At 38.5% G+C, this 16,715-nt stretch overlaps 1 protein-coding gene across 7 annotated transcripts in view; it reads right to left on the bottom strand.

Moving 5' to 3' along the window:
- The window catches only part of sptbn4b (spectrin, beta, non-erythrocytic 4b), a 109,550-nt gene that overhangs the window by 14,682 nt on the left and 78,153 nt on the right, over positions 1–16,715 (bottom strand). For all 7 annotated transcript variants that reach the window (XM_028573908.1, XM_028573910.1, XM_028573909.1 and 4 more), the window contains 8 exons: positions 11,312–11,575; positions 8,192–8,416; positions 6,820–6,909; positions 3,503–3,781; positions 2,912–3,042; positions 1,795–1,999; positions 855–1,100; positions 232–366 (listed from right to left, as the gene is read on the bottom strand). In XM_028573908.1, coding sequence (XP_028429709.1) covers positions 232–366; positions 855–1,100; positions 1,795–1,999; positions 2,912–3,042; positions 3,503–3,781; positions 6,820–6,909; positions 8,192–8,416; positions 11,312–11,575 — 1,575 coding nt within the window. The remainder of the gene's footprint in view (positions 1–231; positions 367–854; positions 1,101–1,794; positions 2,000–2,911; positions 3,043–3,502; positions 3,782–6,819; positions 6,910–8,191; positions 8,417–11,311; positions 11,576–16,715) is intronic.

The raw sequence follows: 16,715 nt of genomic DNA, 5'->3' as shown, positions 1-16,715 counted from the left end.
GCGTTTCGGTACCAAACCCTATTTGAGACAATTTCTATTTTACTGATTCTAAATGATCACCTCCACCTCATGTCTGTATGAATGTGAGGCACAGCTTGCTAAACAAACATCTGCTGAGTTATAAAAAGTCCCGTGGACCTCTACAGAATGATCATTGACTGAGTCTTGAGGTCAGTGAATGCTGAAGCAGTTCATTTTACATGCTGTCTGTTTATGTGCATGTTGCTGTACTTGCGTGACCAGCAGCTGTATGTCCTGTTCGAAGCTGTGCAGGAGTCTCTGCAGGGTGCTGGTGTTGGCAGTGCTGCCCTGCCGAGCCTGAACTTCTGGCAGCCTTCGATGTTTGTCCTCTATCTGGGCCAAAACCTGAAAAAAACACAGCAGTACATAAGTGTTCCATGTATACAGTGTGTATGGGGAAAGTAATTTATGTATTTAGCTACAATATTTGTCCTCTACTGTAAAACAACAGTTGTCTGCCAAATTGTCATAAAAAGAGAAAAAAAAATCAATAATACTAAGTTTCTGCTTACATTAAAAATGAAAAATACCTTGTTCATGGCTAAAACACTGAATAGATTGCTTACTTTAAAAGGAAGCTGGTACATATACTTAGCAGCTCATTCAAATTTTCTTGCTTTTTTTGTCTGATGTTTGAGCTGTTCTCACCACAATGAGGGCCTTCTTGCACCAGAAAACACTCACATTTTAGAAGCATGCATTTATACAAGATATTAAACCGGGCTGAAATCAGTGTATCAAATATAATAAAGTGGTATCATTGCACCATTTTATTATATCGTATAAAACACCATATCATATCTAAGTTGTGTCTTGTTCCTCAGGTGTCTTACCTCTCTGCAGTCAGAGAAGAACTTGTGCAGCTGGTGTGAGGCGGCGAGCATCTGTGCCCGAGTCTCCATAAGCTCCAGCAGGTCGGCCCAGGCCTCGTTCACCCCGTCCTTCCATTCGGCGATGGTGGCGGCCTCTGAGTGGCCATAGTCGATGAGCTCGTCCACCATCTGGTTGACGGCCGTCACTCGCTCCTGCCCCACGCTGCCCGTCTCTGACGCAAACTCCGTAAACTTCTCCTGCAGGACCTGGAGGTGCGACAGTAAGAAGGGAAAGGAAATATAAGAATATTAAATTCTCCACATGCCGTAAGTTGTTAATTCACAGAGAGAAGCAGATTTGTTAGCTGTTGTAAAAGAATAAAACTAATTGTTTAAAGTTGGTGCAATTAACAGTTGTAACTTTACGTAACATATAGTCTATATCGAAGACGTTTCATTTCCGGGATTGTTCAGGTGCAGCTGGAAGCCGCCAGATGTCCCTCATTTCGGCCAGATGTCCGTCACCTTCTGCTTTCTTTGTGTTGTAATTTTAAACTCTGGTGGATTTCTGAGGACTATGGTTAACTGCTCCTCAGGTCTCTGCAGGGTAAATCCAGACAGCTAGCTAGACTATCTGTCCAATCTGAGTTTTCTGTTGCACAACTAAAACAACTTTTGAACATACACGAGTTCCACCAAAACAAGTTCCTTCCCGAGGCTATTTTCCAGAGGCACCGTACCTGCGTCTGCCGCCCATGATGATTGTGATTGGTTTAAAGACATGCCAATAAACCAGAGCACGTTTTTCTCCCAACCCGTAATGCTGTGTGGACTAGCCAGTCTGGCAATGCAAGACGATGTAACAATCAATCAAAAGAGACCTGTGTTGTTTTTCAATTTCAACATGTGACTTTCTTAAATCTCATATTCCCTGACAGACACCATCTGTCGAAACACTTACAGTGACATGCTCATAGTCTTGACCGAGTTCGGGCGAGCTGGCGACCACCTCCTTCTGAGCGATCCACTGCTCCAGCTCGTCCACCTCCCTGTTAAGCTGGTAGAGCCAGTACTGCTGCTCCAGGCGGCTCTTCCTCTCCTCCACCAGGTCCTTCAGGGACACGTACAGACGGTCGATCTGGGACTGACGCTTGCTGATCTGTTCGCTGTGGAAAAGAGGAACTTAGATCACATTTCTTCCTCATTCTGATGTTCGTTCTGAACAACAACTCTTAGCAATTGCTGCATGCTTTTATCATTTTTTTAAGATTCTTTTTTTGAGGCATTTTTCGGCCTTTATTTTGATAGGACAGCTGAAGACATGAAAGGGGAGAGGGAGAGAGAGAGAGAGAGAGAGAGAGGGGGGGGGGGGAGAATGACATGCAGCAAAGGGCCGCAGATAAAGGAAAAAAAAACCTCTATATATGCTCTACCAACTGAGCTATCCAGGCGCCCATGCTTTTATAATTTATGTACATTTTTAAAACTTTCAGTTGCTGCACTGCATGATGCAAAGGTGGAAACATTTATGTCTTCACACGTTTCTTTGTGTCAGAAATGTTTCTGAGTTTGCCATCATCTTTTATTTTCAGAAATTGAAATTGGCAGAAACAAACAAATTGCAAGAAAAATAGCAGTGCTTAAAGTCCTGAGAGCAATTTTTTTTTATACAGTAATGAAAATATTGTCTTTGCCAGGGTTAGGCAGGACACCACATAACTCCTGACCAATGCTATATGCAAAAAAAAAAAGCATTGATTTTAATTTGAAATCTTTGTCTTTGTTTGGTAATCCTCTTGTTCACCTTTCATTTGAAATGACAGTAAGAAAAACAGCTTGACAGAATTTGTCCTCAACCGGTCAAACATAACCAGCAAGATTCATTGAAAAAGAATTGGAAAAAAAGAGTTTTATCAACAAAAAATATATGTGTTTCTGGTTAACTTTGGTAACTGACTTCTAAAATCAAACACTTTCTATTTGGTCATAAAAGCAGAAGATTAAGAGCATTCTTGTCATTTATTTTTGGGTGACAGAAATTCACTGTTTATAGATTGAATATGTGTTTACGTGCTCACCAGTCTGGATGCCCCATCTCCAGCAGCTGTCGACACTGCTGCGACAGCAGGCCGATGGTCTCAGCGTAGTCCTCGATGGTCTGTTCTAGGACTAAGTGTTTCTTTAGCAGCTGAAGTGTGCTCGGCTCGTCCTGGTGGGAGGAGGAAACAACACACACAAGGACCAGTTTCACTTTAGAAATAATACACACGCAGCACGAATGCCCAATGCTGCCTCCGTGTATAAGTCTAAGTAAAGAGAAAATAGCCATGCTCAGATTAGGGTCCCAGAAAATGAGATGAATATTAAAGTACTACTGATGATTTTAGATACTTTGAGACTGGCAGAGGCTTAGCAGCCTTCGCAGGGACTTGTGCAATCAAGGTCATCATCAGAGTCATAATGACTGAAGTTTTATGATGAAATGATTACCTGATTATAACAGACTACATGGCATGATTTTGAACCAGATAATGAACAATTCATTAGTTGCGTTTTTTATAAAAATTCCCAACTTTCAGACAGTTGCACACACACACGCACATGCACACGCGCACGCGCACACACACACACACACACACACACACACACACACACACATATACACACACCTTCCCCTTCTCCTCGTTCATCATGTGCAGCTCTTGCTCGCTCAACCAGGCCTCCACCTCGGCTGTGTCAAAGTAGTACTGCTGCGCCTGGTACATGGCATCCAGGACCAGCTGCCTCCTCTCGGTCTCGGCCCAGAGCAGAGCCCACAGCTGGGCCAGCTGGTCGTGGCCCGCCCTGACGCAGTCGGCCTCTGGGCTGCGTATGGAAGCGATGATCCCCGCCCTCTCCAGGACGTCCTCGATCCTGCTCCTGTGGCCCTGCAGTTCTCTCTGAAGTGTCTGGAGGAGAGCAAAGGGCAGGGGCGTATGGAGCTAAATCGGGGCCAAATGTTTTGTTCATTTGAAAAAAATATATATAGTTGAAAAACTAAAGCTTGAAATTGAAAATTTAAGTTTTGGTCAAAACTTGGAAAAAATAAAACCATGTATTCAAACTAAAAATAAGTGTACCAATTTTTCTTTCAGTTTGAATAAAATATAGATTCAATTCTGGAATTATTTTGAATAAATTATAAATTTTCATTTTTCACTTTTATATTTGTTTCAGTTCCACATTTCATGTTTTCAGATTCAAAACTTATTTTTTTTTTACAGCTTCAAATCTTTTTTTTACGGCTTCAAATTTTTTTTTTTCGGTTTCAAATCTTTTTTTTCGGTTTCAGAGCTGTTTTTCACTTTCAGATCATTTTTTTTCGGTTTGAGACTTTTGGCCCTGATTTTGCGTAGGGGGGCGTGGTTTCAACTCAGAGGGCGTGGCATTATGAGTGACAGCCTATCAAAGAAGGCAGAAGACTCCTCAGTCATGTTGCCTTCAGGAAATGGTGTTACTGTGAGAACTATGACTGAATGCTTTCTATCCATGTGATTTTTACTTAACAAACTGATGCCAGTGACAAAGTTCCATTTAAAAAATTGTTTTGGACAACACATGGTACCAATTACACTATAAGAGCAATAAACTGTGCCAGATTGTGCAGTTCGGCAGGAAAAATGACTTCTCCCCCTTCCATGTATGACTTATAGCACCACAGTATTCACTGGCACCAGCCCACAGGTAAGACATGTGAAAGATATTAGCCTTTGTGAATAGATACTTTGCGACGTTATCCCCTCAGTGGCATTTTTTTTGTGATTAACACAAAGGGAAAATAGGTGGACAGCTGGGAAAAAGCTGGCAATCAAGCATCGCTAGCACTAAAGTTAGCATTAACTAACGTTAGCTTCACACTAGCTGGTGTTTTTAAACTAATTTCAGTGTCCAGCTCAAGTTTTTTTTACTTTAACTTGGTCTTTGTTAACCTCCGTTTGTCAGAATGACCATAACTTGACAGTGGCTGCAGTGAAGAAGGTCTCTTTTTATAAAGTAGACAAATAAAACTTTACATTAATGCTCTGGCCTGATAAATTACGTTTTACACTATAACGTTACATGTAACAGCATGACAGTTATGCCTTACAAAATATGCCAAGTGGGCAAACTTTGAAGGCTTCTACCACAGCCTAACTTAAGTATCAGAATACACTAACTTGTCTTTTGTATTTGTATGTCTTACTGTCTGTTTTCTGGACCGTGTGTGTCCGTAATAAAAGCTTTGATTGATTGATTGATTGATTGATTAACAAAGCGGACCAGGACAAGTTATGTTGTTTAAACTAACCATGAAAAGGTAACACTAGCAATGTTAGTTATCTATAAGTTTTTACATTTATAAGGCTGTACGGCTGCAGGCAGCCACTGTCGAGTTATGGTCATTCTGACAAACAGAGGTTAACAAAGACCACTACACGTTAAAGTCAAAAAACTTGAGCTGGACACTAAAATTGGTGTAAAAACACCAGCTAGTGTGAAGCTGACGTTAGTTAATGCTAACTTTTGTGCTAGCGATGCTTCATTTCCAGCGGTCCACCTATTTTCCCTTTATGTGTTAATGACAAAAAAATGCCACTGCGGGGATAATAACCCAAAGTATCTGTTCAAAAAGGCTAATATCTTTCACATGTCTTACCTGTGGGCTGCGCCAGCAGGTTGCTTTAATGGAGCGGACGCTATGCTGACTGCCAAGTGAATACTGTGGTGCTACATTCAAAGTCATACATGGAAGTGGGAGAAGTCATTGTTCCTGCCGAACTGCACAATCTGGCACAGTTTATTGCTCTTATAGTGTAATTGGTACCATGTGTTGTCCAATACAATTTTTTAAATGGAACTTTGTCACTGGCATCAGTTTGTTAAGTAAAAATCACATGTATATATTGGATAGAAAGCATTCAGTCATAGTTTTCACAGTAACACCATTTCCTGAAGGCAACATGACAGAGGAGTCTTCTGCCTTCTTTGTTAGGCTGTCACTCATAATACCACGCCCCTCTGAGTTGAAGCCACGCCCCCCACGCAAAATCAGGGCCAAAAGTCTGAAACCGAAAAAAAATGATCTGAAAGTGAAAAACAGATCTGAAACCAAAAAAAAAAGATTTGAAACCGAAAAAAAAAGATTTGAAGCCGTAAAAAAAATAAGTTTTGAATCTGAAAACCTGAAATGTGGAACTGAAAACAAATATAAAAGTGAAAAATGAAAATTTATAATTTATTCAAAATAATTCCAGAATTTAATCTAAATTTTATTCAAACTGAAAGAAAAATTGATACACTTATTTTTAGTTTGAATACATGGTTTTATTTTTTCCAAGTTTTGACCAAAACTTAATTTTTCAATTTCAAGCTTTATTTTTTCAACTATATATATTTTTTTCAAATGAACAAAACATTTGGCCCTGATTTAGCTCCATACGGGCGGGGCTAGAAGTGAAATATGATTGGCCCCCCCTGGTGCTCTAGACCAATCCTTTGGGCTAGAGTGCTGTCAATCTGACAACTGTGATTTCCATTAGTAGAATTAGAGTACTGTGAGTTCTGATGCCATGGAACCAGCACTGGAATTGTTTTTTCTTTTTTAAAGTGGCAGGCTAAGCCTATAGAAAATGTGTATTGTATAACAAGTGAAACTAATAATGAATGTGATGTTTTATTTAGCAGAATTACGTTATGTTGTTCTATCCCATTCAATATTTCCACTATTTCTAAGCAGATGTTTCATGCTGTATTCTGATAAAATTATTAGATAATTTGTGCCACCCCACTTAAAAAAATCCTGGAATCGCCCCTGAGAGGAGGTGACTGGTTTGATCGTTTCTATGTTGTGTAAAACAGAACAATGATAATATGATTCACTGTGGAATTACAGATTTAAAATAAGTATGATGCATAATAAGGTAGGTGAGTAGGTTTGGAGGCTGCCGACTGCAGCTAGAATTCGTACCTGGTTCTTCTTCATGAGCTGCTGGACTGCCTGCAAAGAGGAGCCGTGCTCCTGAGACATGGCCATGGGGAGGCGCTCCTGGACCCACAACTACAACCACAACAACATGACAAACAGCAGTAAATACAGATGGGCATGTGCATATGTGCACCTCATTTTATCGTAGGTGAATCTGTGTATCTAATTATGACATAGAGATATCTTAAAAATTGTATTTGTTTATTTTTTTTGTTTATTTATTGAGGATCCCATTAGCTGAAAGTCTGTGCAATCAGCTAGTCTCCCTGGGATCCATTCTAAAAATAAATTACATTACATTACAACAACAATATACACATTTCAATCATAACAAAATCGCATATACACATTTCATATCTATACATACATACACAAACACATACATACATACAATCTAATTTCCATTCATAGTAGGACTAAATGTTAATACAATATTAATATAATTACTTTAATCAAAACATATAAAAACCTACATCAACACAACACATCTAAGATTTCTTTTAAATGACTGCTTATTACAAAGCTGACGCACTTCAATAGGATTCCAGATGACAATAGCTCTATACAGGACAGTTTTCTTCATAAAATTAGTTTTTGGATAAGGGATTGTTATATGACCAGTATTTGCCTTTCTGGTGTTATGATTATGCACAGAGTTACAATACACTAATTGATTAAACTGAGAAATAGGCATTTTCATTGTCAATGTGTTATATATCATAGTACCTAAAGTAACTGTTATTCTTTGGTGTAAAGTGAGCCAAGAAAGAGTGGAATACATCTGATCTCTACTTGTTTTAATTGAGCAGCCCAGTACAAGTCTCGCTGCTTTATTTTGCGCAACCTGAATTTTAGTTAAGTCCTTTTTAGTTGCAGAAAAAGGACTAAAACAGGGTTGAACGTTAACATTGACTCAACACATTTAAGGTTTTCATTTTTCAAATGCATTAGCAAAGTCTACAAATAAAAGAATAAAAACATGACAAGTTATTGTGAAGATGTGAAAGAACAATAAATGAATTAAGCGTCCAGGCTGTAACATGACAAAATGTATACACCCTGAAGGCTCCCGGTTTCTATTATAGTGAGTATGTATGAGTAAACTTGTACTGCTCCTTTTGTGGATATCTGTTATAAATAGTCATATTGTGGGAACTTCCTTTTGGGGATGCATGCCCCCACAATGTAAATCGTTTAATTTGGGCTAAGATTTGTTTTAAGTGTAAGGTATGGGTAAATGTTGGGATAAGGCATGTAGTAGTTAGTAATGAATGCTAGTCAATAAAACGTCTCTCTACTTGATGGAAACAAGTTTGTGCGCGTGTTTGTGTTGGCCAACGGCCGTCAAACTCACGATCTCATCCTCCAGGTCTCGTCCGACTTGGTGAACTTCTTTAGACGCCAGCAGAATGCGTCGTCTCTCCTTCAGCGGCTCGATCAGACGCACCATCCTGGCCTCCACGATGGCTTGACGCTCTGCAACCGTCTCCTTGGTCTGTGTCTGCTGTGGGATGGAGGCCACCTGCGCCTGGAGCTGCCCCACCTCCTTATACCACTCCTCCATATGGCTCTCCATGGTCTGAGGGGGAGAAGGAGGAGCAGAACGGCGCGGGGAGAGGAGAGTCAAAGTTATCAAAACGGACGAAGCAAAGGAGGATGTGCTGATGAGGAGAAAGGGATGGAGGTGGGTGAGAGGAAGAGAGAGTAAATTGGATGGAGGTAGATAAGAGACATGTTGCCATGGGAGACCAGATAAAGATGGGATGTGGGGGATGTGACAGAAATGCAAAAATGAGTAGTTTGTAGTTGTTTTGACTCCCAGGCGACAATTAATTAATGTGTAATTTTATTTTAATCGCTCTTATTTCTGACATACATTTAAGATTACTTAATTTATTTTTATGTCATTAAGAAACCAAAAATTGCTAAAACTGCTTTGTGTTTCAGATTTTTAACCTATCAGAAGGACATTATTACACAGTATAAGCTAGACAGAAGTATAAGTATAAAGTTAATTTCTGTATATACAAAATTATAAGGGAAAAACACTACAAAAAGTAATGACACAGCTTGTGGCCCATCCAAAGAGACAGGGTAACAACAATCACAATAAGAATGTATTCATAATTGTTGGCTTGTAATGCCTGAAATTTAAGCATTCAAATTTAAACAATCACAACAGAAACAATATATTTCAATAACTACAATCTCTGTATTATGTCTAGTAATTATATAATTCTAAAAAATAATATTATTTTATTATTAATATAATAATATTGAATTGAATTATTGCTTGTCTTGAGTTCTAAAATGTCATAATTTAAAAAAAACATGAAAGCAAAGATGAGACTGAAAATAACCCAGAACAGCGAAGGAATAATTGATAGACATGAAGTGTAGTGAAGTTTACTGTACCCCTTGCCAGGATGGATGCTGGGTAGTGGAGTTTGGTTTGGAGTTAGGATGATGTGGTAAAGCAGTGCTAATGGCAGCCTGTTAAAGGAAGCTGTAAGCGGAATGCTGTGGGAGAGGAGAGTGAGACATGTCCGGTGAAATGATGAAGTAATGAAAGGATGAATCTGTGCGCCGTCAACCCAGGTCACACCTGCCTGCTGTTGGCTGTTTAAAGAATCGGACTCCCCCAAACCGCCACTGTTGGAGGGCAAGTGACGAGTTACATCCCAATATCACACGTAGAGGAATAAGGACCGTTTTTTACATCACGTTTACTACACAGAAATTAAACCTATAGAATATTATTTTATTGGACAGGTTATGGGTATAGAACAAGAAAAGTTGTGTTGTTGAATAAAGATATAACTAGACGATACAGGGCTGTGTACACCCTTCACACGCCTTAAGCTACTGTACGTACATGCACATTGTATTTTGCAAATCCAAATAAAAAAATTAATTATTGGAGAATACAGTTGGGGTCAATTGAAAGCTCTTAGCTTTTGATTTTATGTTTATTAAGTTTTCATTTATGGCAAATGGACTGCACTTATATAGTGCTTTTTTCCAACTTTTCAACAGCACAAAGTACTCGACTTTACGCACACACACGCAAAGATGGCGGAGCTGCCATGCTCATCGCAAACAATTTCGGTTCTTGAATCAGTAGTCGGTCAGCAATTGCTGCAACAACATTTCAAATTCATTCCTTATTCTTCCTGATAAAAAAAAAAACTGTAGTTGCACCACTTCAGTGGTGTACTCTCTCACCGGCCACAATCAGTCTGAACAGAATAACACATGATCAGTGTTAAGTTGAAAGAGATGAAACTGTATCCAATCAATCACAAAACAGTAAGCTTATCAAAGAACATCAAAATCTGTTGATTTAATTGGCAAACAATAATAAAAAAAAATATGTTGGCATCTGTATTTAAAAAAATATACTAATCAATATCTATAAGAGCTCACCGGGTTGGCATGAGTGCTGATGGCTTATAGTGTTTAAAAAAAATACATCAACACAAATAAAAAAATTTATGCTGGCGTGAAAGTAAAAGCGCCTGACTGTGCTTAAATGAGATAAAAAGCAATGAAGCCACCCAGTTAAAAATGCAGTTGTTAGTCATTTCCAAACATGATGTTTTGTTTAAATATTAATGAGAGGAGGCCATCACTGTGTGGCAATAATAACGTGAACAGTGAGTCACTGTGAGAGTAAGGGAGTAGAGTAAAGAAGCAGTGCTACAGAGTCATATTCACAATTTAGGTCAAACTATTTAGAAAAGCGTTGGAACTCCTGTAGCTTAGAAAATGAATACTTATAACAAATATCAACTATGTTTTTTTTAGCCCAATATTGCACTAATATCTGGCAAAAATGCCTGGTGATGTGATCATTAGCCATATGAACGTCTTGCTATGGAGAAAACTAGAGAAGACCACAGATTCACTAAGTGCCAGAATAATGTTTGTGTAATTCATAAAGGAAATAGAGACCCTTGTTATCTCGTTGGCTGCTTGTCAGACTGACTAAAAGGCAAAAAAAAAACAACCCAGAGGAGAAACAGAGCAGCACTGTCATCTAATTGGCATGCAGAATCCTCCACAAAAATAAATGTATGTTAACCTTAAAAACTGAATAAAAGAAGCAAACTTCAACTGGAATCACCGAACATGCTCTTGAATTTCTTTCCTGTACCTTTAAATATTAATGTTTATCTTGTCTTTGTAATGTAATAATCTGTAACCTAGAGCTGACCAACTTATGGGATACAGAAACATACATTTCTGTTAAACAAATATAAAGCTTTTTATTTTATTTTATCAAATACTAGGTCTCCTCTGATTATTAATTAAGCACTGTGCTTATGCAGCCTTTGAAAGGATCAGAGCTCACTAAGTTTGAGAATGAGTAAGCTTGAGGTTAGAGACCCAGCACTTTAAAGGAGGGCTTTTGGTTGAATATGGCTGCGAGAATCAAGTGAAGAACACTTTATGTTTTTTAAATCCTACGTACGTGTAGTTTTTTCAGCTGCTTGTTGACAGTGGTGAGGTCCTGTCCCTGGTCCACGTAGGCTAGCTGACACTCCAGCTGGCCCAGTCTCTGGTCCAGGCTTTCGTAGCTCTGCACCAGCAGGTCGGCCTTGTTGGCCTCAAAGAGCTGGCGGGCTTTGGCCTGGGTGGTGCTCTCCAGATCCTGCCAGCACTCCCTGATCTCCTCCAGCTTCCTCCGGACCACCGGGCTGAGCTCCGGCTTCTCCTGGATCAGCTGCTGGCCCTCCTGGATGGACGGGAGGAGGGAGGGACACAGAGGTTCAGACCTTTCATGTTTTAATAGGAAGGGACCATTACAGGCGATAATGACATACAGACCCATGGCAGATGAGCAATGGAGCAAATGGCATCGCCATTATTCAATTAGCAAAGTTATAGTTTAGCTACCCTACTTTTTATCTTTAAAAGTAAACGTATCATCATACAGTCCTCGCAATCGGTTGATTATATTTGAAGGCCTCATGAAATGAAAAATGCATTTTTACAGTGTTAACTCTGTGTCTATATGATAATCGGTCATTTATCTATTGTTCTATGCCAATTTTGAGTATTTTTACATTTTAATCACGATCTGTTCTCTTCCTGTAAAAGGATTTCAAAGGTTTGATGACTCATGCTGCACTCGGGGGCGTTTACTAATATTAAGTCCAATGACAATGTTTTTTCAAGTTTTGATGTCCCGGCTCTTGACTTATTTGCAGAGGTTATGTAGAAATGCATGACATTTTTTTTTTTTACAAATACAATTCAATGTATCTATCCAAGTTTGCTTCATTATTTTAAAACATAACCAAGTGCCCATGTTCAGACCATGTTAACTAGTGAACAGTGGAACATGCAGAATCAAAAGTGTATATAGCACTTCAGGTAAATACTGAACACAAAACGCACTTAAGCTACCAAATGTCACGCCATAATCACCATTACAATATTAAACATAACCTGTTATGATAATGAGGTCACTACATAATCAACCACCTTAATCAGTGAGTCTGTGTAGCACAGCACCTTGGCAGGATTTACATAAACTCATCATTTTAAGCATATATCAGTTTCATGTTAATGACTTTTCCCCTCATCACTAGGCAAATTTATGCCAAAAGATACTCTGAAAATGAACCATGTATATTTCAAAAAGCAGTAACGCTTCAAGAAATGCTGGGTGTACAATCAAAGAACAAAAGAATAAATATGAAATAAACAACAATAAAGAGTGTAAAATGGACTTGTTTAAGACAGAAGGAAAAATTACTCCATCTGTCTCAAATACAGGGATAAAGATATTTTTAAGGGCTGCAGCTAATTATACATTCTATTATAAATTATGTAAAAGGGGCGGTACCCGACATTCAGAACATTGATATAGTGTCAAACAAATATTTGCTAAGTAAAGATATATTGGAGTAATGGCATCCTGAGCGGAGAATGACGTCACACGTGTGTGTTGTAATCTGGGTTTTTCTGTTTTAATAGCCAGTCCGGCCGTGCATGTTCGTGCATCTGGTCATCAAAAAACGTAGGTATTTCACGTATTGGTGAACGGTCTGTGAGAGTTGCATGGACGCAATCCCAGCCATGTCAGAAATTTCGGATTGTCCACAATCAGATCACATTGTCTGATCAACAATCATAAAAGCCCAAACCCACTTGTAATTATTGTAAAGACCATTTACAATTTCTATAAACAGTTGACCTGATGTCACTGAAAATTGAAAAATAAATGGAAAACATTTTTAAAAATCTATTCATCTTAAGTAATTTCAAAGCAAAAATGGCAAAGAATCACTGGTTTCAGCTTCTCGAATATGAATATTTTTTGGTCTCTTATAATAGTAAACTGAATATTTGGGGTGGGGGGGTTTGAACAGTTAATCGCACAAATAAGTTATTTATAAACATCACCAAGGGCTACGGGAAGCTGTGATAGATATTTTCCACTTTTTGCTAATATTTAATAGGCCAAACAATGAATCAAGAAATAAAAAGTATCATTATTTGCAGCCCTACTGAAATGTAACATCTAAATATAGTCATAAGGATGCAAGGATGGCTCTCTCTTCTCGGCTTCATCACATCCACATATATTCGCTGGGTCTTATGTTGGGATAATTATGTACTGTGGAACTGGGTTAGGATATGTATGTGTCTGTCTGTGTGTGTGTGTGTGTGTGTGTGTGTGAAGAGATTAAACCTCATCGTATTAAAATGCCTCATAAATTACCTCACGCTCCCCTTCCCCCTTCTCTCTCTCTGTCCTCTCATTTTGATATTTCTGCCCCCTTTTGTACCTCATCCTGTTCTGAACCCCATTTTATACAGGCACAAACACACACACACACACACACACACACACACACACACACACACACACACACACACACACAAACACACACCACCATTCCTTATGTACACCTGCTCCCTTCCTTTTTTCTCCCATTTACCTCCCCCACAGTGAAATCCTTCCCCCATCCAATTGTAAACTGTCTTTTGCAGCGTGTGTGTGTGTGTGTTGGAAAGAGAAAGAGAGTTACAGAAAAAAAGGAGGAATCAAACAGAAAAAAATATCTGATGAAAACAAAAGGACAAAAGAAAATTGGTGGCTTATTAACCTGTGTCATAACCAGTGTTGGGGAAGGTAACTTTAAACTCAATATGTCTGATACTTACTTACATTATACAGTAACAGTGCTTTTCATTCAGTTTCTGTATTCATCTCCCTTAAAATACTAGGTTAATGTAGCAATATGGCTGCCTGTACATTAAGGCGCACTTAAACAAAAACAATTAATATTTCTTCACGTCTATAAATTATTTTCCGTTGTAGAAACAATGCAATTTAAACTGACAAGATAGAAGAAGAAAAGTACAATTTTAATTAAACAAAACAGAGAGAAACAACAGAGTCTACAGCTAAAAAGCTTAAAAGCCAGAGGATCACCAAAGTCAGTAGGGTTCATTCTCTGGAAACCATGAATGTCTATACAAAATGTCATAATCCATATCGCAGTAGTCATTTCCGTCTGGACCAAAGTGGTTAACCAACCGACCGACCAACATGCTACTAACATGCCGATTAACTAATGACTTTATTAGTGATGCTGCTAGAAAAATAATATTGCCAATGTAAAAAGGACTGTAAATAACAAGTCATTAGAGCTACGATTGGGCCCAAAAAAATCAGTCCCGACCCCACATGAACCCAAACTCCAGGCCCTAAATTCCACTGTTTTTTTTATCCATGCGTTTAAGTTGAATAAATACTGTATATAAAAGACAGAGGTCACACAGAGCAGTACACAGCCCATATATTTTCATGACATTACACAGACTATAAATTCTGCATTGAAACACTTGCTTGAATCTGACCTGATTCAAGCCCAGGGAAATTTGAGAAATTACAGCCCGGCCCAGCTTCGGCAACAGCGTTTGGGCAAAGACTAAAGGCCTACTAGCCATCACAACAATGTAGCCTACTCTGTGTACTCTACTATGTAAGACTACTACATTTCTCAGCATTTGGTGCTTGGCGGACAGTCATTTCAGACTCTGCCAACACATTTCACAGAAACAGTAAAATAACTTTGAGCAGGGACTCGTCATCCACAGAGGACAACATCCTGCCTGATTCACTCAGGTTAGGATCAAATCTAGACACACAGAGCTGGCTGATGACTGGAAACTGGATGGCACTGGGATGATAAAAAAGTCTTCTGGTCCAAACCCGGACCGGCTGTGTGAGAATGGTTGCTCCACAGTGTGAATGTGAGTATTATAAAAGCATTATTAGTCATAGAACAAAGTAAAGTAATACTAAAAACATTGTGGGTTTGAAGTCTTCCTTTAAAAGCTATTTTGAGGAGATAGCACATATAACTGCATGTGGTGATGTTGTTAATGTTAAGTCAGATTTTAGCAAGTATAATGCTTTTTTTTTTAAATATGTTTATATATATATATATATATATATATATATATATATATATATATAAGGGCTGTCAAAATAACGCGTTAATTTCGATTAATTAATCTGAGAAAAAAATAACGCGTTAAAAAAAATAACACAGATTAATCCATTCCATATTCACGTTTGACCCGGAGCCGTTCTGGCCACCATTCGACTGTAAAATGAAGGAGGGAGACGAGAATGTGCTGCTTGGATCATTGATTGGAACATTTAGCTACTTGTTACTTCTTCCTGCCAACCCTGGCTTCCGAAATCTGGTGCCACTGATATGTCTGCTCTTCTCGCTGATGCTCTGAAACGGACGATACAGGCAACACAAACACCGCTCCACTAACACTATACTCAACAGCAGCTAACGTTAGCCTACCGCTAGCTAGTAGCTGGATTAAACACTGTTAAAATGCTGACAGCTAACGCTAAATGGTGTAAAGTTACAAAGTTAAACAATCTGCAGCTGCCGTCGGAAAAACCAGAGCCAGTCTTTCTCTATGACTCTGGGAAAAACAACACAGACGGTGTGTTCAATGAAACTGGTAAACTACACACTCGTGGTGCATTTGAAGTTATTGTAAATGTCCTTTTCCCATCTGGTGGTTGTTTTTGTCGTTCAACAGCAATTTACTGGTGAAATAAGTTATTGTTATTGTTATAGATTATTATCAAATCATTTAATTTTGACAATATGGCCATAGTAATAAACTAGCCCTTCTTTAATGTCACCGACTGTTGTTTAGTACCCTTCTTTTTTCTTTTCTTTTTTTACTTTCTTAAAAAGTATCGGTTCAGGCACCGTTAATTATGTATGCGATTAATTTTGATTAATTAATCACAGAGTATGTAATTAATTTGATAACATTTTTTAATTGATTGACAGCCCTAATATATATATATAATAAAAAAATGATCTAAATTTAAATTTAAAACATGTTTTTTATACTGTGTATAACATAAGGAAAAACCATACTGTCTGTATTTTGCAAAGATCACATTTCATGTTTTCCACAATATGTTACAAATGTATTGTAAATTATCAGATCTCCACGAATGAAAAATATATTTATTATTTATATAAATAATAAACTCCTATTTCCTACATTAATGAAGGTTAAAATAAAAGATAAAAAAAAAAACTCCTGAATCAGATGGGTACAAGTGAAGCAAAAGGAGTAGAATTGTACGTACATTAACAAACAGATAATAGAAAGGAAATGAAAGCTGCACAGGAGGCCACTTTACACCACTCACTGTCACGTAATTTCCAGTGTTCATTCTGGTGTGGCGTTTCCCTGCCTGCTGATGCGTCCTCTGCGGTGAGTGGGAGCGCTGCGTGGGCTCGAGCAGCTTCGCCCACAGACTGAGAGCTGCTACGCCACACTCACACATACTCAGTCTGCAGTTCAAA

This window comes from Perca flavescens, chromosome 3 (assembly GCF_004354835.1).
Source record: "Perca flavescens isolate YP-PL-M2 chromosome 3, PFLA_1.0, whole genome shotgun sequence".
In the NCBI taxonomy this organism is placed as follows: domain Eukaryota; kingdom Metazoa; phylum Chordata; class Actinopteri; order Perciformes; family Percidae; genus Perca; species Perca flavescens.
Note: the sequence above shows the minus strand (reverse complement) of the source record. Positions and strands in the feature narration are given on the sequence as shown.